Source organism: Eschrichtius robustus, chromosome 13, assembly GCF_028021215.1.
Source record: "Eschrichtius robustus isolate mEscRob2 chromosome 13, mEscRob2.pri, whole genome shotgun sequence".
NCBI classification, from domain to species: Eukaryota; Metazoa; Chordata; class Mammalia; order Artiodactyla; family Eschrichtiidae; genus Eschrichtius; species Eschrichtius robustus.
This window is the reverse complement of record NC_090836.1, coordinates 98,186,288-98,212,752: the sequence shown is the minus strand read 5'-3', so window position 1 is coordinate 98,212,752 and position 26,465 is coordinate 98,186,288. Positions and strand designations below refer to the sequence as shown.

At 39.4% G+C, this 26,465-nt stretch overlaps 1 protein-coding gene across 3 annotated transcripts in view; it reads right to left on the bottom strand.

The window, feature by feature from the left end:
• TNRC6B (trinucleotide repeat containing adaptor 6B) overlaps nucleotides 1-26,465 on the bottom strand; it is a 246,682-nt gene that overhangs the window by 154,703 nt on the left and 65,514 nt on the right. For all 3 annotated transcript variants that reach the window (XM_068560730.1, XM_068560733.1, XM_068560732.1), the window contains exon 3: nucleotides 24,819-24,909. In XM_068560730.1, the coding sequence (XP_068416831.1) occupies nucleotides 24,819-24,863 (45 nt within the window). In that variant the 5' untranslated portion in view covers nucleotides 24,864-24,909. The remainder of the gene's footprint in view (nucleotides 1-24,818; nucleotides 24,910-26,465) is intronic.

Here is a 26,465-nt window from a genome sequence, read left to right as displayed (position 1 = left end):
GATCTGGGTTGTGGTTACAAGAAAGTACACATACGTGGAAAAAAAAATCACTGAACTGTACATTTTATGCACTTGACTCTACAAATAAATGTTATGCCTTAATTAGAAAAAAAAAAAAAAGATGACACATTGTTTAAATTTATTAAAGTTCCTTGTAATCATTTTCTCAAAGAATGACTATTCTCCCACTTATATATATTATGAAAATTTCTTGATTTTTGACCTTTAAAAATCCTCCCCAGTTAAAGAGCTCTACATTGCGGACTTAGCCTCTGCTTACTAGTTTTTTTTAAAAAGGCTTATCTAGGGACTTCCCTGGTGGTGCAGTGGTTAAGAATCTGCCTGCCAATGCAGGGGACATGGGTTCGATCCCTGGCCTCGGAAGATCCCACATGCCGCAGAGCAACTAAGCCCGTGCGCCACAACTACTGAGCCTGCGCTCTAGAGCCCACAAGCCACAGCTACTGAGCCTGCGTGCCACAATTACTGAAGCCCACGTGCCTAGAGCCCGTGCTCCACAACAAGAGAAGCCACTGCAATGAGAAGCCCGTGCACCGCAACGAAGAGTAGCCCCTGCTTGCCGCAACTAGAGAAAGCTTGCGTGTAGCAACGAAGACCCATTGCCGCCGAAAATAAATAAATAAATTTATTTTTAAAAAGTCTTATCTATAACCATTTCTAATTAGCACAATAATGAAAAGAAATAATAATCAAAAAGCCCACAGCTTGGGACTTCCCTGGTGGCTCAGTGGTTAATAATCCGCCTGCCAATGCAGGGGACACGGGTTCGAGCCCTGGTCTGGGAAGATCCCACATGCCGTGGAGCAACTAAGCCCATGCGCCACAACTACTGAGCCCATGCGCCATAACTACTGAAGCCCGCCCGCCTAGAGCCCGTGCTCCGCAACAAGAGAAGCCAGCGCAATGAGAAGCCTGTGCACCGCAACAAAGAGTAGCCCCCGCTAGCCGCAACTAGAGAAAGCCCGTGTGCAGCAACGCAGACCCAATGCAGCCAAAAATTAAAACAAAACAAAACAAAACCCCATAGCTTCAACAACCTCCCCTATACTGGCTTTCGAATCTTTAACTGCAGCCCTCATATTTTGCATATTTGGGTCTCTACTTGGATGGCCCAATAGGTCCAAAATGAAACATCATCTTTGGCCTTAAATTTCCACTCCTTTTTATATCCCCTATCTCTGTAAATGGTGCCATCTTCACCAAGATCCTTAAACAGGAAACCTACAGTCAAGGTTATAGGTTCTCCACCTTCCTTCCTTAACCCCACATCCTATTAATCACCAAGTACAGTGGCTTCTACCTCTAAACAGCTCTCATACCCATTATCCCTTCTTTATCCTCTTTAACTGCCATAGTTAAAGCCAGCTTCTCTAAATCTCACTACTACAAAAACCTTCTCACTAGCCTTTGTGCTTCTGGGTCCCATCTCATTTCAATCCATCCTCCAAACCACTTCCATCAAATGGACTTTGTGAAATGCGAACATGATCACATCACTCTCCTTGAAATTCTTCAATGGCACTCTATCACCTGTCTTGAGGGATAAAATTTCAGTTCATTTGCCTAAGTGATCTTTATTATCACCCCTGCCTCACTCACCCCTTCTGAACCCCTGGTGGAGCACACACCAACGCCTCACCCCTCTGTGCCTTTACATATAATGTCCCTTCTTGCCTAGAAGCCCTGGTCTTCTGCCTTACATATACTTCATATTTCTGCTCATTCTTTTAAGTATTAATTAAAATGCTTTTCCCCAGAAGATACTACCTCCTTCACCAGGGTTCATACCTTTTCTCACTCTTCATCATCTCAGAAGGCAATAAAAACGGTCCAGAAAGATCACTGCTCCTTATTGCCAATTCCTGTTTTTCTCAAGTCCACTTCCAGTCCCTTCGCATCTTAATTTCTTTTTTCTACAAATGTCTTGAACACTTTGAACTTAATTTGATGATCCCCACCACTCCTCCCCCTTGACCTCATTTTCAGGAGCTTCAGTACTTTTATTCATAAAACTTACACCATATCCTCACCTTTCTCCCATTACCATTCATTCATTCAACAAATTATTTATTGGGTACATACTACATGCTAGGTGCTGTGCTGAGGTAATGGGGAAGAAGACAGTCTTTGCCCCCCAAAAAACTTACGGATTGGTGGGAAAGACAAACAAAAACTAGTCAATTAAAATACAGTGTGAGAATGCAATGAAACAAGGAAGGAAGGGCACTTAACTCAGTTTAAAGGCATCAGATACTCTAGACCCATCCGAGACAAAAGATCCATCTCCTTCCTGCTTCAGGGAGGAGATGGGCAGGACCGGATGCTGGGCCTCGCCATCCATCTGGACCGCTCCACACCGAGGTCCATGAATTCTGAAATCCGCCTCCGACCATAAGTGCCTCTTCCACTCCCTCCCTCCATATGAATTTGTAAGGAGTCCTCATTGGCAGGTCTAGTTCTGTGGTTCTTCTCTTTCCTCAGAGTCCATTCAGAGGCTCACCCGCAGGCATTTCAGTGACTTTCCTCCATAATGTCCTAGATTTGCTCACCACCAACTTGTCCTTAGGACATTCCTGTCTTGCCAAACCCTTCTCTTTTTCTCTTCAGCTCCTGGAGTGCAGAGCTGGAGAAAGTTACAAAACTGGTTCCTTTACAAATTATACCAGTTAACTTCCACTCAGTGCTGACATTCAGCACCTCTGCCTGGAAGGCCCATCTTCATCCTGTCTTTCTGGTGAACTTCCATTTCACCTTCAAAAACTGGTTGAAAGTTACTTTTTTAGGAAGCATTTTCTGATATCTCCTGGCACTTCCTCCTCCTCCCTTCCAGGTGCTCCTTCCCAGTAGCTCTGTAAGGTTTAGCCAGCAGCTGTGATCCTTTGTTCACCTGCTTCCCCCCACCCCCGCCAAACACAGCCTCTAACACAGCCCTTCTGGTCGGTTGTTCATTCTTTCAACACAACTGCCAAATGCCTTCTAGGTGCTAAGAACTGGGCTGAATGACTGACCTACTACACCACACTCCTTTACTTATTTATCCTGTACCTTTTCTATCTCCTCAAAGACTCTAAACCCATCCACTAAGCATCCTCCCTAAGTCTTTCCTTTCTGAAGATGACAACGCTATCCCACACAAAGTGCCAAAAGCCCCCCGTTTTTTTCTCTCGTGAGTATATCACAAACCTCTGTGTCATTGCCCATTTGCCCCCCACTGACTGCTCTGCAAGGCTAACCTCACCACTTGTTTCCAAACTCATGACCTACACCACACTGCCTTCTCTGGGATCTCACTATCTAAAGAACCCTTCTTTCTCCCTTTCCAGTAAATTCAACTCCTCAAGCTACAAATATTTTATAATCTCTTCCATTCTGAAAAATTATTTTTGGCCTTGTGATCCTCTCCAACTATCCTCCTGTTTTTTCCCTTCCCTTTACTAACCAAATTCTTTAAAGACTAAACTACACCCCCATTTCTTCTGTGTTCTCATCACTGAGCACGCTCTTCTGCTGCTTCCCCCACCAACACATATGTACCTCCCTTCTCCCAATATATCCCAATATCCTCCCAATATAAATCACAATTTTTGTTCAAATCAATATTCAGTGCTAGCAGTGCTATTACTCAGTAAAAAACATATACAGCTGGATCATATGGGATAGTTAATTTCCTTTCTTGTACAATTTTTTCTTTTCCCTGGAACTAACAATTACTACTTCCTCTTATACTTTCTTTCAATTTTTTTGGCTTGGTATTTATTATGTATTTTTAACTAATTCGCCCTCAAACCCTTCAACAGAGCTGTGAGTCTCCTCTTAAATAAGTTCAAACACTTCAGGTAATCTATCAATTTCACTCTGGTCTTGGAGACATTCCTCAGGGGTTTTCTCCTGTTCCGGCTGAGACTGTTTGCTCTCTAGACTGCTCAATAGCTGACACTTTGCCAGGGATGACTCTTTCCCTTCATCTCTGGGACTCCTTGCTCTCTCCCCTTCACCGGAGCATCTGTTTCCTTTTTCTCCCTCTTTTATGGTTTATTCCTGATTTAGGTGGAACACAGACTTCAATGATTTCCTAATAAAAGGTATACAGGAAGTGAACTTTTTGAGATCTTGAATGACTGAAATGTCCTTATTTTATCTATATATTTAACATATAGAATATTTTTATCCACATACATAATCAAATATAGCATTTCAAGTTAGTAAATGTTTTTCCCCCCCAAAATTTGAAGGCCATGTCCATTGTCTTCTAGCACCCAGAGTTGCTAGATAGAAATTCGATAGTATTATAAATACTAATGTTTTGGATATAACCTGTTTCTTCTCTGGAAACTTTTAGGATCCTTTCCTTTTCCTCAAGTTTCTAAAAATGCAAACCACTAAGTATGGTCCTTCTTTCATTTACTGAGCTGGTACTGGGTAAATACTTGCAATTCCAGAAGTTCTAGTTCTTCAGGTTTGGGATATTTTCTCTACTTATTTAAATATTTGAAAATTTTATCCCCTCCGATTTCTTTTCTCTACTTCAGGAATTCCTGTTACCCAGTACTGAGTCTACAGGACTCATTCCTTAATTTTCTTCTTTATCTCTCCACTTTTATCACTTTGACTTATTTTACTTTCTGGAGATTCTCTTAACCTTTCAATACTTTCAATTAAAATGGTTTTCCTGCCCTTGCAGTTTAATTTTAAGAGCTCTTCCTTGTGCTCTGAATAGTCCTTTTTTTAATAGTCCTGTTCTTATTCCCCGATTATATAATCCTTATTTCTGAGGCTATTATGGAGTGTTTTTATTTTGTTTGCTTTATTTTCTTTCGCTCCCTGTATCATCTGTTTCCTCCAAGTTCCTCTTTGATCTTTGGTTTGGTCACTATCTTCCATTCACAGGTTTTTATCAAATGTCTGGTCATCTTCAGCTATCCACTGATTTTTAAGAGTTAAGTCCTAAAGAGCTCAAAAGTGCTTTTTGTATATGGAGAAGGGGGAGGACATTGCTTATCCCGTGGCTGGCTTCCTGGATATAAGGAGGCGACCTGGCCATTTCATTGGGAGAACACTCAGATGCCTACATCTGTATATTCTTTTTCCCCCCTGGGTTGTTCAATTGCCCAGAGAGGTACCCCTTCAATCCTCAGCCTAACAGGTATAAGCCTGGCTTCCAGTGTTCTGGGACTGAATGGGGGAAGAGAGCTGGCACATTCTCACCTAGTATGTGACTTTGATTTAATCCTTCTGTTTTTAGTTAGGTTCTCTACCCCTCCCCAGCCCCCTGCTTTGCCAGGGTGGGAGAGGGATAGCTATCCATCCATCTGTGGATGTGAGGGGCAGGATACCTGGGACCCTGCTCCTTGTAAATTCTTCAACCAAACCTGCCATTTTCAGGGTCACTCCAAAAGCTTTCTAGCTTCCAAAATTCCGTTGGCGTCTCTTATCTACTTCACCTCCTCTTCCACTCACTTTTTTTCTGGTGGATTTATGCTTGCCGAAATCATTTTGCAAAAGTAATTTTAGTGGAGGTTTAGAAGGGAGCAGAGATTAATAACTGGGTTTAATCTACTGTGTTCAGACTACTTTTAAAACCCTCTTGCCTCTACGTTTTCCCACTATCAAAACTGCTCTATTTAGTGCCACCAATAAATTTTTGTTGGTTTGTTTTCTTCTTTTAAAAATTATTTAAAATTTTAACAGTTTTATGAGGTATAACTGACAAATTAAACTGCATATATTTAGAGTATACAATCTGATGTATGTATATACTCATGAAACCATCACCACAATCAAGAAATCACCACTCCTAAAAGTTTCATGTCCCCTTTTTAATCCTTCCCTCCTGCTCTCCCTCCCCAGGCAACCACTAATGTCCCTTCTGTCTGCATAGGTTAGTTTGCATTTTCTAGAGTTCATATGCATGGAATCACACAGTATGTACTCTTTTGGCTCCCTCCCCTCCTCTCCTCTCTCCTCTCTCTCTTCTTCTCTTTTCTTTGCCTTTTTGCCCTGGCTAGAACCTCCAGTACAATGTTAAATAGAAGTGTAGACAGCAAACATCCTTTTTTTTGTTCTTCATCGTATGAGTAAAGCATTCAGTCATTCACCACTGAGCTTAATGTTAACTGTAGAATTTTCATAAAAGTCCTTTATCAAGTTGAGTAGCTCCTTCCTATTATTTTGCTGAAAGTTTTTATCAGGAATGGATGTGACGTCTGTCAAACGCTTTTTCTGCATCTGTTGAGTTGATCATACAGTTTTTCTTTTTTACTTTGTTATTGTGGTGAATCACATTGATTTTTGAATGTTAAACCAACCCTACATCGCTGGGATAAACCCTACATGTTCACATATTATCCTTGTACATATTATTGGATTCAATATGCTAAAATTAGGTTTAGAATGTTTGCATTTATGTTCATGAGAGATACTGACCTGTAGTTTTCTTTTCTTGCAATGTCTTCGTCTAGTTTTGTTATCAGAGTAACGCCGGCCTCACAGACTGAGTTGGGAAGTACAGCTGACCCTTGATCAACACGGGTTTCAACTGTGCAATAGTAAATATTGCAGTACCATACCATCTCCAGTTGGTTGAATCCAAGGATGCAGAGGAACCCCAGATATGGAGAACCGAGTACAGGGATGGCTGACTATAAGTTATACTTGGATTTCTGACTGCCCAGAGGGTCAGCGCCTCTAATCCCTGCATTGTTCAAGGGTCAAGTGTATTCTCTTCTCTTCAAGTGAAATTATACTAATTCACGTATAAGAATCTCACACTAGTATTCTACCATGTTCCCCTCCAGGTCTTTATGCCACTGTTATCGTACAGTTCACAGATACAAATGCTATAAACCCACAATGCATTTGTATTATTGTTGTTCAAACAATCAATTCTCTTTTAAAGAGATTTAAATAACGGAAAAAAGTCATATATTTAAGCTGTGTAGTTTCCGTTTTCTGAGTACTTCATTCCTTTGTGTAGATTCATACTTCCATCTGGCATCATTTTCCTTCTCCCTTTAACATTACTTATAGTAAGGGTATGCTGGTGATAAATTATTTCAGCTTTTGTATGTCTGAAACAGACTTTATTTAGCCTTCAGTTTTGAAAGATATTTTCACTGGTTATAGAATTCAAGGTTAGATTTTTCTTTCAGTGCTTTAAAGATGTTTCTCCACTGTCTTCTTGTCTGCATTGTTTCCAACGAGAAATTCTTTGTTCCTCTGTTAACAGTGTGTCTTCTTTCTTCCAGTTTTAAGATTTTGTCTATCACTGGTTTTGAGTAATTTGATTAGGATGTGCCTTAATGTGGTTTTCTTCATTTTTCTCATGCTTCAGGTGCATTGAGCTTTTTGGATCTGGGAATCTGTGGGTTTATAGCTTTTATCGAATTTGGAAAATTTGAGCCCATTATTTCTTAGCTATTTTTCTGCCCCACTGCCCCCTTCTTCAGAGACTCCAATTACAGGGATATTAGGTTGACTGAAGTTGTCCACAACACACTGGTACTCTTTTCACTTTTTCGAGTTTTACTCTTTGTGTTTCATGTTGGATAGTTTCTATTGGTGATTCTTTATATTCACTAATGTTTTATTCTACAATATCTAATCTGCCACAATTCCATCCAGTATATTTTTCATCTCAAACAGTATAGTTTTCAACTCTAGAAATTTGATTTGGGGCTTTTAAAAAATATATTTTCCATGTCTCTGCTTGACTTTTTGAACATCTGAAATACAATTATAATAAGTGTTTTAATACTCTTGTCTGCTAATTCTAACATCTGTGTCAACTATGAGTTGGTTTCAATTGATTTGTTTTTCCCTTCACTATGTTTGCATTTTCCTGGTTTTTACATGCCTGAAAATCTTTGCTTTGAATAACAGACATTGAGAATTTTTGCTGGATCCGGAATATTTTTGTATTCCTATAAATATTTTTGAGCATTGCACTGACATGCAGTTAAATTACTTTGAAACAGTTTGTTCCTTTTAGGTCTTGCTTTTAGGATTTGTTAAGCCAGACTTAATAATTAGTTAGGGCTAATTAATTATTCCTCACTACTACGGTGAGAACTCTACCAGTACTACTGCTGAGTATACTAATAATGCTCCATGAATTACGAGGTTTTCTAGTCTGTAGAAACAGGCACGATTACTGACACTGTTTGAGTGCTAGACACTGTTCCTTCCAATCCTCTTGGAGGGGTGCCCCTTCCTGCCTCAGCCTTGAGTAGTCACACGTATGTGCCGTAAGTATATAGCAAAAGTACTTTGCCGAATACACAGGTGAACCCTCCTCAAATCTCCAGAGTGCTCTCTCTTAGCAGCTCTCTCCTTTCCAGTACTCTGTCCTACAAACTTCGGCTGCCTCAGTCTCCCCAGACTCTCAGCAATGTTGCCTCAACTGAGAGGGTCCACTGGGCTTTGCCTGGGCTCCCCTTCCCTGCACTGCGGCCTGGAAGCTCTCTCTCAAGCCAGTACGCTGGGGTAGTCAGATGACTCACCTTGTTTTCCATTTCTCAGTGATCACTGTCCTTCATTACCTGATGTCCAGTGTCTTGAAAAACCACTGTTTCAAATACATTTTGTGTATATATATATTTTTTTAAAATAAATTTATTTATTTTATTTATTTTTGGCTGCATTGGGTCTTCATCGCTGTGTGCGGGCTTTCTCTAGTTGCAACGAGCGGGGTCTACTCTTTGTTGCGGTGTGCGGGCTCTAGGCACGCGGGCTTCAGTAGTTGTGGCGCACGGGCTTAGTTGCTCCGCGGCATGGGGGATCTTCCTGGACCAGGGCTCGAACCCGTGGTTCCCTGCATTGGCAGGCGGATTCTTAACCACTGCGCCACCAGGGAAGCCCCCATTTCGTATATTTTAAAAATTGTTATTTCTAGTGGGAAGGTAAATCCTGTTGCTGATACTCCATCTTGCCCATCTGGGCTCTGAATTTATTCCTTTGGCTTAGAAAGCTTTTCTCTCACATTGTTACATGAAAGCTTCCCTCAACATCATTTAGTTATCAGCTCAAGTGCCATCTCTTTGAAGCGATGAATGAATCCTGACCACCCCAACTGAAAAGAGCTTCCACATTCAGTCACTCTCTAGCATAACACACATCACTATCTGAAGGGATCACTTATTTATGTGTTTTGTTGCCTGTCGTCCCCCCACCAAGATGCAAACGCCTTGAGGCAGAGACTCTGAATGTCTTATTCATCATAAACTGGGCTCAAGATGTTTGATAAATATTTGCTGACTCTCTAATTTGCTATCTGTGCTTCTCTTTCTTCTACTCTCTAAACATTTATGTCCCCAGGTTCTGTCCTTGGACCTCTCTTCACATTCTGCCATAGCAATACCATCTAATCCCACAGTTTCAACTATTAAATGTGAGTGATTCCCAGTCCTGTATTTCCAGCCCCCAGCCCCGTATTTTCACCTGGCTGACAGACACGTATCTGTGGATAGCTTGCCACCATCTCAAACTCTGTATGTTCGATACCGAATTAATCCTGTTCCCTCCCAAACTTGTTTTCTTCCTTATGTTTCCTATTTGACAATGGCATCCCCATCCTCCCAGTCATTTAGCTTGACACCTTGATGTTACCCTCGATTTCTCCATCTCCTTTTCTTCCATATCAAATTAATTGCTAAATCCCATCCATTTTATACATGTTACACCTTTCCAACCACCCCCTCCATTCCAGGTACCACAGATGGTTTAAAAAGAAAACATATATATTTCCTGAAATGTAAAGCTGAGAAGGACAGCTAATATTTTGCATGACAGAATCAATATTCAAAATGATCTTAGTAGACTACGGAGAAGGGTGGAAGTTCCTAAAACTGTTTTTTGTTTTTACTGAAAATCATTCACTTACAGAAAAATACACAAGCGTTAAGTGTAGAACTCAATAAACTTTAGATATGGTTGCACCCACATAACTATATAGTTCAAGACAGGACATTTCCACCTCCCCCCCAGAAAACTCCTATATGCCCCCCCTTCCCTTGAATTCTACCCCCTATACCTCAAGTAACTATTCTATCACCATAGATGAGCTTTACGTGTTCATAAACTTTGTATAATTAGAATGTACACTTTCATGTCTGTCTTTTTTCACTCAATATAATGTTTTTGATATTCACCCATGTTTTATGTGCATCAAAAGTTCAGTTTTTAAACTTAGCAGTATTTCATTGAACAAATATGTTTATTCATTCACCTGTTGATACAGTTTGGCTATTTCTAATTTGGGGCTGTTATAAACAAAGTTACCATGAACATTCTCACATAAGTCTTTTTGTGAATATATGCAGTCATTTCTATTGGGCATACGTCTAGAATGGAATGTCAGGGTAGTAAGGTAGGCGTATACTTAACTTTACTACAGACTTGAGAAATAGTTTCTGAAGTAATTGTACCATTTTACACTCCTTCCAACAACGTATGAGAGTTCCAGCTGCTCTATATACTTATCAACACTTAGCGGGAGCTCCCTGGTGGCCTAGTGGTTAGGATTCCGGGCTTTCACTGCCGTGGCCCGGGTTCAGTCCCTCGTCAGGACTGCAAGCCCTGCAGCGTGGCCAAAAAAAACAACAAAACACAGCATTGTCAGTCTTTCTGAACTATAGTGAGTATGTAATGGTATCACATTACAGTTTTAATTTTCATTTCCCTTATGTATAAGAATGCTAAATATCCTATTTTCATGCCTATTTGAATATCTTATTTTGTGAAATGCCTATTTAAGTCTTCTGTCCACATTTTCACTTGAGTTGTTTGTCCTTTTCTGATTAATTTTTAGGAATTCTTTATATATTCTACATATGAGACCTCTATTAGATAAACGTATTGCAAGTGTTTTCTCCCAGTCTATAGCTTTTCCACGTTCTTAATGGTTTCAGCTGATCAACAAAAGTTTAACCTTTTTTTAAAAAATGAACTTCAACTGAGCTACTTCTCTTTTACGGTTAGTGCTTTCTGCAAGCTACCTAAGGTCATAGAGACACTTCTTGTGTTATCTTCCAACAAAGCTTTACAGTTTTAGCCCTCACATTTAGGTCTATGACCCATCTCAAATTAGATCTTATGTATGCTATATGATACAGGGATCATGGTTCATGTATTTCCATATGGTCATGTATTGGCTCTAGCACCATTTATTGAAAAATCTTCCTTTCCCTCACTGAATTAATCAGTCTTTTTAAAAACTCCTTAAATTGCGAAGTCTTATACATTAGATTCAAAACAATCAGTTGTAAAACTGTAGGATGGGCAAGACCAGTATAATAGCAGTGTATTGGATAATGTGGTTGACTCACACAAAGAAGCACTTCTCGCTTAGCAAGGGAATCTACAAATTTTAGCTGACACATATTCTAAAGTCCTTTGAAGCTTATTGTGACCATGTGATTAAATTCTGGTCGAAGAAATAATAAGCACAGTGGAATGTGCAACTTCCACAAAGTGTTTCAAGGGAAGTTTTCTCCTCTTTGCTGGATGGAACCCAGACATGATGGTTGGGGCTAGAGCAAAACATAAGGTGGAAGCAACATATTGAAGATGAAACAAAATAGAAGACGTCTGAGTCCCTGTGGCCATACCAGTCCTGGGCCACCTAGTCAAGATTTTTGAGAAATTTATGAGAACTGTCATCATATATTTGAGAGAGCAGTCTGTAGAATACTTTTTATCCTTCCTTATTCTATATGGCAGAAACAAGAATAAGCTGTGTTGAAGCTACAAGGGGGGAGAGAAAAGCACAGAGAATAAAATAACAAACACACCCATGTAACCATTACCCAGATTTAACATATTTACTTTGTTACATTTGCTTCAGGTTTCTCTCTTTTTTTTAAAGAAATAAAATACAGTGAAGGTATGGTGAAGGGTTGAGGCCCCCCAGCACAGTCTTTTCCAAACACCATCCCTGTCCTTCCTCCTCAGACGTAATAACCCTATTTTGAAGTTCATGTGTGCCTTACATCTCAGAGAGAACTTTAACAATTCACTGGTTCTTCCGCCTCTGAGTGCCCCTTAGTTCAGCTTTGGTCTGCCTACAACCAGCATAGGAATCACCTGGGTGCTTGTAAAACATAAATTCCAGAGTCCCAACTCTTGAGATTCTGTTTCAATAAGTCCAGGGTGGACCTTGGGCACTTTCATTTTAAAAAGCACACAATGTGCAAATCAAAACCACAATAAGATAGCATTTCATATTCACTAGAATGGCTAGAATAAAAAAATACAATAACAAGTGTTGGTGAGGATGTGGACAAACTGAATCCTCACACATTTCTGGTGGGAATTTAAAATGAGGCGGCATTTGGAAAACAGTCTGGCAGTTCCTCAAAAAGTAAAACAGAGAGTTAGCATGTGACCCAGCAATTCCACTCCTGGTTATTCACCCATGAGAAATGAAAGCATATGTCTATACAAACTTACACAAAAATGTTCACAGCAGCATTATTTGTAACAGCCAAAAAGTGGAAACAACCCAAGTTTCCATCAACTGATGAATGGATAAACAAAATGTAGTATATATAATAAAATATTATATATAATAAATTGTATATATTGTATATAAAATACTATATCTTATATACTTATACAACAAAATATTATTCAGCCATAAAAAGGAGTGAAGTACTGATACATGTTACAACATAGTTGAACTTTAAAAACATACTAAGTGAAAGAAGTCTCACACACAAAGGACACATATTGTATGATTCTATTTATACAAAATGGCCAGAATAGGCAATTGTATAGAGACATAAAGTAGACTAGTGGCTGCCTGAGTCCAAGAGGAACAGGAATGGGGAGTGACTGCTAATGGCTACAGGGTTTCCTTCTGGCAAAATGAAAACTTTCTTAAATTAGATTGTATTATTTTTTAGATTCCACATATAAGTGATATCATAACAGTATTTGTCTTTCTCTGTCTGACTTATTTCACTAAGCATAATATTCTCTCATTTTTTTATATATAAATTTGTTTATTTATTTTTGGCTGTGTTGGGTCTTCGTTGGTGCATGCAGGCTTTCTCTAGTTGCAGCGAGCGGGGGCTACTTTTCATTATGGTGCGCGGGTTTCTTATTGCAGTGGCTTCTCATTGCGGAGCACGGGTTCTAGGCGCGCGGGCTTCAGTAGTTGTGGCAGGCGGGCTTAGTGGCTCCGTGGCATGTGGAATCTCCCTGGACCAGGGCTCGAACCAGTGTCCCCTGCATTGGCAGGCGGATTCTTAACCACAGCACCACCAGGGAAGTCCCTCTCATATTGTTTCAAATGGCAGTGTCATTCTTCTTACAGCTGAGTAATATTTCGTTTTGCATATATACATAACCATTCATCTGTTGATGGACATTGGGGTTGCTTCCATATCTTGGGTCATAAATAGTGTTGCTATGAACACTGGAGTGCATGTATCTTTTCGAATTAGTGTTTTCATTTTTTTCTGGATATATGCCCAGAAGTGGAATTGCTGGATCATATGGTAATTTAGGGGTTTTTAAAAATAAATTTATTTATTTGTTTTTATTTTTGGCTGTGTTGGGTCTTCACTGCTGCACATGGGCTTTCTCTAGTTGAGGCAAGCGGGGCTACTCTTTGTTCCAGTGTGCGGGCTTCTCATTGTCGTGGCTTCACTTGTTGCAGAGCACGGGCTCTAGAGCGCAGGCTCAGTAGTTGTGGCGCACGGCTTAGTTGCTCCGTGACATGTGGGATCTTCTTGGGCCAGGGATTGAACCTGTGTCCCCTGCATTGGCAGGTGGATTCTTAACCACTGCACCACCAGGGAAACCCTATTTTTAGTTTTTTGAGGAACCTCCGAACTGTTTTCATAATAGCTGTACCAATTTACATTTCTACCAACAGTGTACGAGGATTCCCTTTTCTTCACACCCTCTCCAACATTTGTTATTGTACACTTTTTGATGACATCCATTCTGACAGGTGTGAAGTGACATCTCGTTGTTCTGATTTGCATTTCTCTAATAATTAGCAATGTTATTATTTCATGTGCCTGTTAGCCATCTGTATTTCTTCTTTGGAAAAATGTCTATTCAGGTCTTCTGCTCATTTTTTGAGTTGTTTGTTTTCTTTTGATATTGAGTTATATGACCTGTTTATATATTTTGGAATATTAACCCATCAGTTACATCATTTGCAAATATTTTCTCCCGTGGGTTGTCTTTTCATTTTGTCAGTGGTTTCCTTTGCTGTTCAAAAGCTTTTAAGTTTTAATTAGGTCTCATTTGTTTATTTTTGCTTTTATTTCTTTTGCCTTAGGAGAAAAATCCAAAAAAATATTGCTATAATTTATGTTGAAGAGTGTTCTACCTATGTTTTCTTCTAGGAATTATGTGGTTTCAGGTATTACATTTAGGTATTTAATCTATTTTGAGTTTATTTTTATATATGATGTGAGGAAATGTTCTAATCTCATTGTTTTATGTGTGGCTGTCCAGTTTTCCCACCACCACTTATTGAAAAGACTGTCTTTTCTCCATTGTATATTCTTGCCTCTTTTGTCATAGATTAATTGAACATAGGCACATGGATTTATTTCTGGGCTATTCTGTTCCATTGATCTGTGTGTCTATTTCTGTGCCAGTACCATGCTGCTTTGCTTACTGTAGCCTTGTAGTATAGTTTGAAGTCTGGGAGGGTGATACCTCCAGTTTTGTTCTTTTTTTCTCAAGACTGCTTTGGCAGTTTGTGGTTCCATATGATTTAGGATCCAATCCAAGAGCATGGACTATCTTTCCATTTCTTTGTATCATCTTCGATTTCCTTCATCAATGAGTTTTTAGATTATAGGTCTTTCACCTCCTTGGTTAAGTTTATTCCTAAGTATTTTATTCTTTTTTGATGTGATTTTACATGAGTTTTTGTTTTTTTTTACTTTCTCTTTCTGATAGTTCATTATTAGTGTATAGAAAAGCAACAGATTTCTGTATATCAATCTTATATCCTGCAACTTTGCTGAATTCATTTATTAGTCCTAATAGTGAACTGTATACTTTATTTTTTAAATTTTAATATAATTCTTAAAGTTTACTTTCCATTTACAGTTATTATAAAATATAGCTGATATTTTGAACTGTATACTGTAAATGAGTTAATTTTATGGTATGTGAAGCATATCTTTAGAAAACTGTTAAGAAAGAAAAGAAAAATACCCAAGGTAATGCTTATGTATATAGGCATACCTCAGAGGTTGTGGGTTTGGTTCCAGACAACCACAATAACGCAGATATTGCAATAAAGCGAGTTATATGATTTTTTTGGTATCCCAGAGCACGTAGAAGTTATGTTTACACTACACTGTAGTCTATTAAGTGTGCAGTAGCATTATGCCTAAAAGAAACAATGTACCTTAATTAAAAAATACTTTATTGCTAAAAAAATGCTAACCGTCATCTGAGCCTTCAGCAAATTGTAATCTTTTTGCAACAGTAACATTGAAGATCAGTGAGCACAGATCACCATAATGAATATAATAATGATGAAAAAGTCTGAAATATCATGAGAATAACCAAAATGTGACACAGAGACCCAAAGTGAGAAAATGCTGTTTTTGAAAAAATGGTGCCGATAGACTTGCTTGACACACGGTTGCCACAGACCTTCAATTTGTAAGAAACGCATTATCTGTGAAGCAAAATAAAGCAAAATGCAATAAAATGAGGTGTGCCTGTACTAAAGGACACAAACCTGAAGTAGTTCCTACAGTTCTATACTTGGACCTTTTCTCATTTCCCAGGTCCCATCTATTCTTATATGCTGAGAACTCCCAAGTGTATACCTTGATATCCTCTCTTTCTCTCTTCTGAGTTCCAAGATGCCTACTAAATATCTTCTCCTGGGGTGCCTAAAGGCACCTCAATATTTCAAAATCCAAACCCTCCATACATAACCCAGTTCACCACCACCACAATAATAGTTAACAACAGCTACAACAAACCTTGCTCTATCTCTTATATTATTGCACGTATCATTCAAGCTGAAAACTCCAGATTTGCCTCTAAGTGCCCCCATCCCATTCTTTCTGAACATTTCTCCTGTTAGTCCTCTCCTCTTTAGATCCACTGTTATTGCCTGATTCCAAGCCTTCCTCAATCTGACTCTTACCTGGTCTCCCTGTATCCATTTTAAACCCTGTCTGTAACCATTTCTCCACCCTGCTGCTACAGTGATGCTTCTAAAACACATATCAGACCAGGTTTCTCTCCTTCTAGCTGTACCCTGTTGCCTGCATGGGATTCTGTCTAACCTCATCTCTCACCGCCTCACACACACATCCCAATGCTCCAACACCTCTCCTCAAGAGAAGTGTATGACTCTGAACGTGCACAAAGCACCCTCTTCCCTCATATGCATTCTTCTACACCCAGGTGAACTTTCTAGGAAGCTTCTCTGATATAAGTAAACAGAGTTGATTACTCTGCCATATGACTTCTTCACGATGGAGTATTGAACTTAGTGTGGCCTCTGGAGTCAGACAGACCTGGAATCTAATCCAAATTATGCTGTTTGCCAGCCATGTAAACAAATGGGAAAAATACCTATCTTGCATGGTTTCTTTCCCAGTCTGCTCTTAAAATACCAGAATCAATAAAATCCTGTTATAAATTTGGTAAGTCAGATTCAGTCTAAGGTAGAAATATCCTAAACTTAAAGAAGCAAAAGACTGTCTAGGGCTTCCCTGGTGGCGCAGTGGTTGAGAATCTGCCTGCTAACGCAGGGGACACGGGTTTGGGCCCTGGTCTGGGAAGATCCCACATGCCGCGGAGCAACTAGGCCCATGAGCCACAATTACTGAGCCTGCGCGTCTGGAGCCTGTGCCCCGCAACGGGAGAGGCCGCGATGGTGAGAGGCCCGCGCACTGCGATGAAGAGTGGCCCCCACTTGCCGCAACTAGAGGAAGCCCTAGCACAGAAAGGAAGACCCAACACAGCCAAAAATAAATAAATAATAATTAAAAAAAAAAAAAAAAAAGACTGTCTAAATAATCTCATTTAATTCTCTTTAGTGTAAAGCAGTCAATAGATCACTTTATTCTTTGTAGGCAAAGACTAAGTTTACTTGTTACCTTTGGTAACAATAAGGGGAATGTTACAGCTAAAATGTTGGCTTCCTGATTCAATACATATTTTTTATTTGTAGTAATTAATAGAGATACATGGGCACTTAAATCCATAGCTATAACTTTTAAATCCTAGAGTTTATTCATTTTTATTGTTTTATTATATTTAAATATACAAAAAAAGTACAGAGAATAAGATTACAAACACCCAACTGCTCAGTTTTATTATAAACTTTACTATAGTTGCTTAGATTTTGCTTACTTAAAAAAAAAAAAATCCAAGCCTATAGCTGCATAATCTCTATAATTAGTAAGCCAACACGAACTCATTTAGACTATCAACCTAAATTATACTAAATTTAAACTGAGAAATAGCTGTGGAATTGAAATTAAGAATTCTAATCCATCCTCATTGAGAAATATGTATAATGGAAGATTATATCAGTGTTTATTAGAGACTTACCCAGGAATGCTGGGTTTTGCCTCCCAATTCATATGTCTTTTTTTTTTTTTTTTTTTTTGGCCACATTGTGCAGCATGTGGGATCTTAGTTCCCTGACCAGGGACTGAACCCACACCCCCTGCATTGGAAGCGTGCAGTCTTAACCACTGGACTGTCAGGGAAGTCCCTAATATGTCCTTTTATGGGATCTACTTCCTCATCTCTGGGCCCTGCCATCCTACTCAAAGAACTCAAGACCCAGTGGAAATCAGTCCATAGGTGGGGTTGGGCTAATCAGATTCTCTTTCTTTTAGAGAATTTGAGGGTCAAGATGCAGATATTCTAGTCTATCCTCTACATCAACACCAGCTATCATAAGAAAGCAAACCATAGGGACTTCTCTGGTGGCGCAGTGGTTAAGAATCCGCCTGCCAATGCAGGGGACACGGGTTCGAGCCCTGGTCCGGGAAGATCCCACATGCCGTGGAGCAACTAAGCCCATGCGCCACAACTACTGAGCCTGTGTTCTAGAGCCCACAAGCCACAACTACTGAGCCCACGTGCCACAACTACTGAAGCCCGTGCGCCTAGAGCCTATGCTCCGCAACAAGAGAAGCCACCGTAATGAAAAGCCTGCGCATCGCAAAGAAGAGTAGCCCCCACCTGCTGCAACCAGAGAAACCTTGCATGCAGCAACGAAGACCCAACGCAGCCAAAATATAAATTAATTAATTAATTTTAAAAGATGCACTTCAAAAAAAGAAAGCAAACCATAAAGTAAAATGCACATATCTCTTCCATTCTTTAGAAATCTGTTGCCTATTATAGAAGGGTGCGGAGGGATGGATTGGAGTTTGGGATTAGCAGATGTAGACTATTATATAGAAAATGGATAAACAACAAGGTCCTACTGTATAGCACACAAACTATACTCAGTATTCTGTGATAAACCATAATGGAAAAGAATATGAAAAAGAATATGTGTGTGTGTGTGTGTGTCTCTGAATCATTTTGCTGTACAGTAGAAATTAACACAACACTGTAAATCAACTATACTTCAATAAAATAAAATCTAAAATAAAAAATCTGTTGACTATTATTAAAACTCCTTAGCCTAAAATAACCTGGTCTCTGCCATTACCTCCTCTTCAACCTAGCACCCAACACTCATATCACTGTGTTGTGGATTAAAGATGACCCTAAATTTTCTGCCAGTCCTCTCAATGAGAGGTGGGATCTGTTTTTCCTTCCTTTGAATCTAGAGTGGCCCTATGACTTGCTTTAATTCAACAGAATGCAGAGGGAGTAAAGCTGTGTGACTTTTGAGCCTGGACCTTAATATAACTGCAGCTTTTGCATGCTGGGAATGTTCCCTCTTGGGAGTCCAGTCTCCATGCTGTGAGAAACCCAAGCCAGGTAGAGAGGTCATATGTAGGAGACCCTTGACGCTCGGGTTAACAGCCTTAAGCTAAGCTCCCAGCTGACAGCCAACGTTGACTGCCAGCTATGTGAGTTACCCACTTTGGACATTTCTGGCCAGTTGGGCCTCCACATGATGGCAGCCCTTGCTGACACCACTTTGGAGCAGAAAAACTGCCCTACTGAGCCCAGCCAACTACAGAGTCATGAGAGTTAATAATAAGTTGTGGTGGTGGTGGGATGGGTGTGGGTGTGTGTGTGTGTGTGTGTGTGTGTGTGTGTGTGTGTGTGTGTGTGTGTGTGTGTGTGTGTGTGTGTGTGTTTTAATGTATATAACTTTTATTTTTAAGAACAGGTTTAGGTTAACAGAATTAAATAATTAACTGAATGATTACAAAGGTATATCTTTTTTAAACAATATCTTAATTACAAAAAATAAAACAGAAGGGACAATATAAATAAATAGCTACAATACAAAATATGTCAGTAAATCCACACTAGAATGGAAACGCCCCAGTAACATAGAGTCCCACTATGGAATAGCTAGCCCAGGCACTAAGAAACTGATCACTGCATTCAGAAAGTCAAAGCCACAATGTCAGATAAAATAGTACCTGTTCTTAGATTAATGTGACAGCATAAGCACAAAAATACTAAATAAATTAAGTTACATGAGTCTCTCTCTAAGAGAATCGTGCCAATGAAGTTCATGCTCCCACCTTTGGATTTCTGATACGGCATCAAAGACTTTTTTACAGAACATAATTTTCATACTTAACTTCTGAAAATGTGGAACAATAAGACAGATTCATGGGTAACTGTGTTAATTCTATTCAAGTTTCTCTCTCACAGACCCAGCAGGGAAATTAAATAAGCCCTGAAGTAGTCCTTGGGAAAAATATAAGGAATAGTCACTGTGCCTCCAAAGGATATATTCAGGGGCGTCTGAAGTTTTACATTAATAATAACTCCGTCAACTTGCTGTCCTTCAGCATTTACAATAGAAGCTTTCACTAAAATAGCAGAACTCTGTTTGAGAAAGTGATTAGGTCACACAAAATTATATTTAGTGACCATTCAGGGAAAAAAAGCTAGTTCTAAACTAATGTGAAATTTAACATTCTTTTTTCCTGCTTCCACTTAAAATTCTTGCGGCTCCAATAATCAAAAGAAAGAAAAATCACAGTTCACTGAGGCAGCTCTGTGTGTCAGCACCCAGCACGGTTCCCGGCACGTAATAGATGCTCAGTAAGTATTTGCAGAATCAATGAGAAGAAAAGAGGAGGGGGGAAAGGGAGGTAAAAAAAAAATAAGCAAGGAAAAATGGAAAGAACACTTGTACGTAACTATAGATTCATCTATGGCCATCCTACAGCCAACTGTTAGAAACCATCCTCTGCTTTTTATCTTTCTAGCACAGACACAGTCTTCTAAACTCAAGAGATTGAAGTGTACATCTCCTAACTCTTGAAGAATATATAATCCCCAGTCCATCTCTGAATTTAAACAAACATCTCTCTCCAAAAAAAAAAAAGCTATGGAAGATGTTGCAAAGTTTCAGAGAATATTTCTTCAAAAGGAGCATCAAAATTCTCCAAGAAGACTTCCTTTGTCAATCCAGTCCGACCATAAGCATCCCTCATTTCTGTTTGTACAACACTTACATGGGTATTTTTAAAAACTGCATTGACCCTTTCATTCACTTATTAGCTTTCTTATTAGCACCTTCTCTACAAATGCAATTCCAAAACTTCCCCTTAAAAGGAAATCTACACTCGTCATTTCAAGTCCTCAATCGTGCACTCTAAACTCTCCAAATAACAATGACTTCTATTCCAGAGGCAACATGAAGAAAAGCTGAACCCCACTTTCTTTCTTTCCTCCTCTAAATATCTCTCCACCACCAGACAGGAGTCAGAGGAGCAGGGTTCAGGCCTGAGCTCAGGCACCACCACAGCAGCAAAGGCCAGCCTCACTGATCCCCGGCCCGGGGCTTCCTTCCAGCTCACAAGCCTGGTGAACCTCTTCCATAAACACACTCTGCCTTCCTCCACTCATTTCTTTCCTCTTTTCTCAAACATGCATGGGCCTCCTCCATTAAAAAAATCTTTCACTTGAACTAGTAATGCCTCCTTCTCACTTCATTTACTTCTAAATTTCCTACAACTGGATAGTAGACTACAGCCACAATTCTTACTTTTTTCTTTATCATTTCATTTCTTTTTAACCCATAAAATTAGTTTCTCATCCTCTTACTCTTGCAGACCATTAATAAATTCCTTTTAAAAACTTTCTTATTATGGGGACTTCCCTGGTGGTCCAGTGGTTAAGACTCCGTGCTCCCACTGCAGGGGGCGCAGGTTCGATCCCTGGTTGGGGTACTAAGATCCTATGTGCCGTGTAGAGGGGCCAAAAAAAAAACTTTCTTATTATGGAAAATTTCAAGTACATACAAAGTAAATACAAATGAACCCCTACGTACCCATCACCAAGCTTCAACAGTCATCAACATTCTGTCATTCTTCTTTCAGCCATACTTCCATCCATTCTCCATCCCTATTTAATTATATTATTTTACAGTTTTCACAGGACAATTGTACCTGGAAAGTTGTAATTTTTATTGTAAATGTAAATTATAGAATTATAATTTTGACAAATGGATATACCTGTATAACTCACACCCCTATCGGACATAGACGCCTCCATCCCTCCAGAAAATTTTCTTGCGTCCCTTCTCTTTAATTAATTCTTCAAAAAACAAATCCAGATGCATTTTCTCAGTTACCAATCTCCTTGGCTTCTTAGCAGCATCTGACAGTACTGATTCTACCTTTTTCTTGAAATTTGCCTCTTGATTTTATGAAGCAAAAGTATTCCAGTTCATCCTCAAGTCATGTCAGCTTTACTGCCAAAATACACCTCAAGTCTGTCTTCCTCTACGTCAGTGCAGGACGCTAATCCATCTTCTCTCTCACCTGAGTGACTGACTACGACTGTCTTCTTTCTCATTGGCCTCCCTGCTCCCACTCTTGCCTCCCTCCAACCCATTCTCCACACAGCAGCCAGAGCGATCTTCTAAAAATGCAATCATATCACGCTACTCCCTAACTTAACAGCCTTTAATGGCCTTCCTTGACTAACCTAAGCTTGTCCTCCCAGTCACCCTATATTACATTATTTTATTTTCTTCATGGTATTGACCATAATCCACAATTACTGTCTTTATTTACATTTGTTTCTCCCACTGAAACATAACTACCTCGAGAGTAAGAAGCCCGTCTTTTCTATTTATTGTTGTGTATCCCCTAATAGCACATATTCAAGTATTTATTTTTTTAAAAATGGATACACTTCAGTATCGTTTTGTAGAAAAGTCCCCACTTTTTCTCAAAACCAGTTACCTTTCCTAACTTCTTTCTGTTAACAGAAAACCACAAATTATGTTACCATAGTACTATGATAAATTCCTGTATTAACATCAAATCATTCCGAATATAATAAGATTTTAAACAAAGAGAAGCAGAAGAAAGAAAAAAGTCATAAAAACATAAACTAAGACTGATGAAAACAAAGTTAAAATGTAATTTTTAAGAACAAAACATCGGGCTTCCCTGGTGGCGCAGTGGTTAAGAATCCGCCTGCCAATGCAGGGGACACGGGTTCGAGCCCTGGTCTGGGGAGATCCCACATGCCGCAGAGCAACTAAGCCCGTGCGCCACAACTACTGAGCCTGCGCTCTAGATCCCACGGGCCACAATGACTGAGCCTGCAAGCCACAACTACTGAATCCTGCGCCTAGAGCCTGTGCTCTGCAACAAGAGAAGCCACCACAATGAGAAGCCCGTGCACCGCAACGAAGAGTAGTCCCCACTCGCTGCAACTAGAGAAAGCCTGCACCCAGCAACGAAGACCCAATGCAGCCAAAAATAAAAAAAGAACAAAGCATCTACTTAACTATAAGTATAAAAGGAATATTCTTTTATTCTTTAGTCTAACTGATTCTAAACTGATAAAATATTCAATAACTGAAAATCAAGAAATGCAATCCTTCCTCCCCTGCTCCCAGGAAGAAGGTAGAAACTGAATCTCTGGTACAATTAAATATTCTACGTTGGTCTAGTTACATGCTTGTCAAGCAACCTTCCAGTTACAACCTAGCTTTCCAGGGAGAGAATGTACTAACTAGAAGATCCAAGAATCCAGTCTTCCTTAACATTGTAGTTCATTATAAATTAATTAATTAGGGTCTTGGGGAAGGGTCTGTGCATACTATAGAAATCCTGGGGTTTGTGTATTTTGGGTGACCTGGGTGTGTGTTTGGGGGAGATTCCTAGAGTGTGTCCAGATGTCACATATTCTGACTCTCCCTAAATCAGATTTAGGATCTAGATGAGTCTGATCAAAGTCTATAGGCTTCTCCTTTGGCTACAGAAAGAAGGAAGAGATCTGGTGAGGGGGAAAAAAACAAACAAGAAGACAGGATGACATCTGTCCTTCTACCTAACACATGGACTGCAGTGAGGGGGGATTCAGAAAGAAGCTGAAGCATCTTTCACAAGGGACCCTGAGACTCAGGGCACAAACCGTGCTTCTCTGAAGCCCAGCCCACAAAGCCCAACAGAGCAGAGAAGGGGGTGGCCTCTCTAAAACTTGGTGAAGTGTTTGTATGAGGCCAATAGGCAGTGAGGACTGATCTGATGGGAACCCACAGATATTTTTTTTCTGTCTTTTTTGTTTTTTTAATAATTTATTGATGTGAAATCCACATAACAGAAAATGAACCATTTTAAGGTGAACAATCCAGGGGCATCTGATGTATTTACAATGTCATACAACTACCACCTCTATTGAGTTCCAAAACATTTTCATCACCCCAAACAGAAACCCCACACCCATTAAGCAGTCACTCCTCATTCCCCTTCCCCTCAGCCAATCCCTGGCAGCCACCAGTCTGTGTTCTGTTTACAGATTTATCTATTCTACATATTTCATATAAATGGAATCATACAATATGTGACCTTTTGTGCCTGGCTTCTTCCAATTAGCATGATGCTTTGGAGGTTCCCGGTGACATCTGACCCCTCTCCACTTTTGCTCTGGTGAAAGAATAAGCTTTCCCACAGAGAGTACCAGCAGCAGTGGCAGCAGAAAAGGGACAGCCCTCAGGAGGGTTCAGAGCAGATAACATGCTGGGCACTGCCCAGGACACAGTGTGAGATACCCTGAGAGCTCCCAGGAAGGGACTAGAGACAATTTTGACAGGAGAAAGAGGGATGTGAAAGTGATACCGAGGGTTCCATATGACCAGGAAGAGAAACAGCCAAGGAGACTCTGGACATGAGGCCAGATATAGACAGATATAGATAAACACATACATAATTACTTATACACAGGTGACAATGATAGCACTCATTTAAGCTTTAGCTTGAAAAACCAAACCAATTACCATGTAAAAATTTATAATTAAAAGTGTCTAAAAAATTATCAGTGATACCTCTGTGTAGCAGGAATAAGGGACAGACTTTTACCTTTTACCTTATACACTTCTGATTTGTTTTGATTTTTAAAATAAGTACATACAACTTGCATAATAAAACCTTAAAGTAGTCTACAAATGAATCATAAATTTTTCTATGAGTTCAGATAAATTTGTTTTAAATTTGTCACCGAGTGCAACAAAAATGGATATTGAGAAGAAAAAAAATCCTCTCAATCTTAGGTTAGGTTCTAATTTAAATCAATCGAATTTCTAAATTCACCTAAAACATAACACCCACTCTACTCAATCACTGCTCCTGTTGTTTAATTTCTGCTCAAATTATTTGCACCTACAGTAATTCACTGACCTTGGAACTGCTTTCTTCCGATACTTCTCCCTCATTGGTCTGCATGGGAACAGACTCTGTGCAAAACTCTGCAGAAACACACAAATACTGCCTGAAAGAGGTAAGAAGAGAAAAAAAAACACATAAGGAATTCAGTGTGAAAATTTGTTTTCTCAGACTATACTGAAATTCTGTCACTGAGACCATAGATACTGTGAAGCAATGACCTTAAGTAATGTGTGTGTGCGCACGTGCACGTGTGTGTGTGTGTGCATGTGTGTGTATGTGTATATACACGTGCATCCTAGATAAGAAAGGAGGGAGAGAGGTAGGGAGAGAGTTTTCCCCACGTTAGGGGAGAATAATTAGGACAGGTTTCAGACACTGGAATATTAAACAGTTCTAGATGTCTTTCCTCTTTTTGACTTTTGGCAGAGGTAATAGTGAAAATCTTCGGCAATTCATACAGTACAAACACTGACCTGTCAGAAAAGAGGCCGGCCTAAGTAAACTAGGGGACCAGTTGTTATGCTGTAGCAGGTCATACTGTCTGGCTATTAGGCTAGGCTATTGAAAGTATCTGGGTTTCTTGGGTTTATAATTTATGTTAAACATTTGTGGTATTTTATAACTGAAATTAAGGTGTACTCTAATGGTTGATCCTACCTTTTTACTTTAAGAAAATTTGCTTAATAAAATAAATGTCAGTTAATTTATTTTTACATGAGAACAGACTATTCATAGGGCAAGACAATAAAAAGTAGTAATTTTTCCTCTAAGAAGATGAGTCCAATAAAGGTGTTAAAATTTTATGAATTAAAATGTACCAAAAAGAAACTACTAAAAGTTTATGCAACATTCAAATTAATTCATTAAGTACGTAATTATTAAGGAATAAGTACTCAAACTGATACAAAACAAATCTCCATTATAATACAGGTATGAATATTTCAAAGCCTTTCAAATATTTCAAAGGGCTCATAGCTACAAAATATGAAAGCTAAAAAGACGTTTGACAGTGAATCCTTTTGGTGTGCAGAGAAATCTTTATGAATACAGCAGGTCTGGGGACCTCACAATCTGGTTCTGCAGGCTTCTCAATAACCAAGACCTAAGGCCAAAAAGGTATTGAATATTTCTGGCAATCTGTTTCCTTACCTGTTGGGTGGGAAAGGGTATCGAAATACCTACTGTGCTCACCTAATAAGGATTTTTGGGAACCAATGTGTATTTATGTAATGAAATGTAAAATTGGTACAGTGGAAGCCCCTTAACCAACACCAATTCACTCACTCCACGTGAACCGACACTGTCCATTCCCTCTGTAAAATACACAGCTGATGCTCACAGCAAGTGAAACAGGCTTTCTCTAGTTGCTTTTGTCCCTCACCTGTTTATGACAGTTGTGCAGAAGCAGAATTACTCTTTCTATAAAAACTAAATTGACAGCACTGGAAAAACTCGATAACATAACTAGGAAGATCTGGTATACAAATTGCTTCACAAATGTCTTTTAAGTTCTCATTCTGCTTTACTGAAATAGAGATTGTATTTCATAGATGATACATTACAGGCATAGCTGACCAGGAAAGACACCCCTATTATTTCTGTGCCGTTTTCGTTTGAATGCCCTGGAAAGAGGAACGCTTCTTCCCCTCTCCTGAGGTT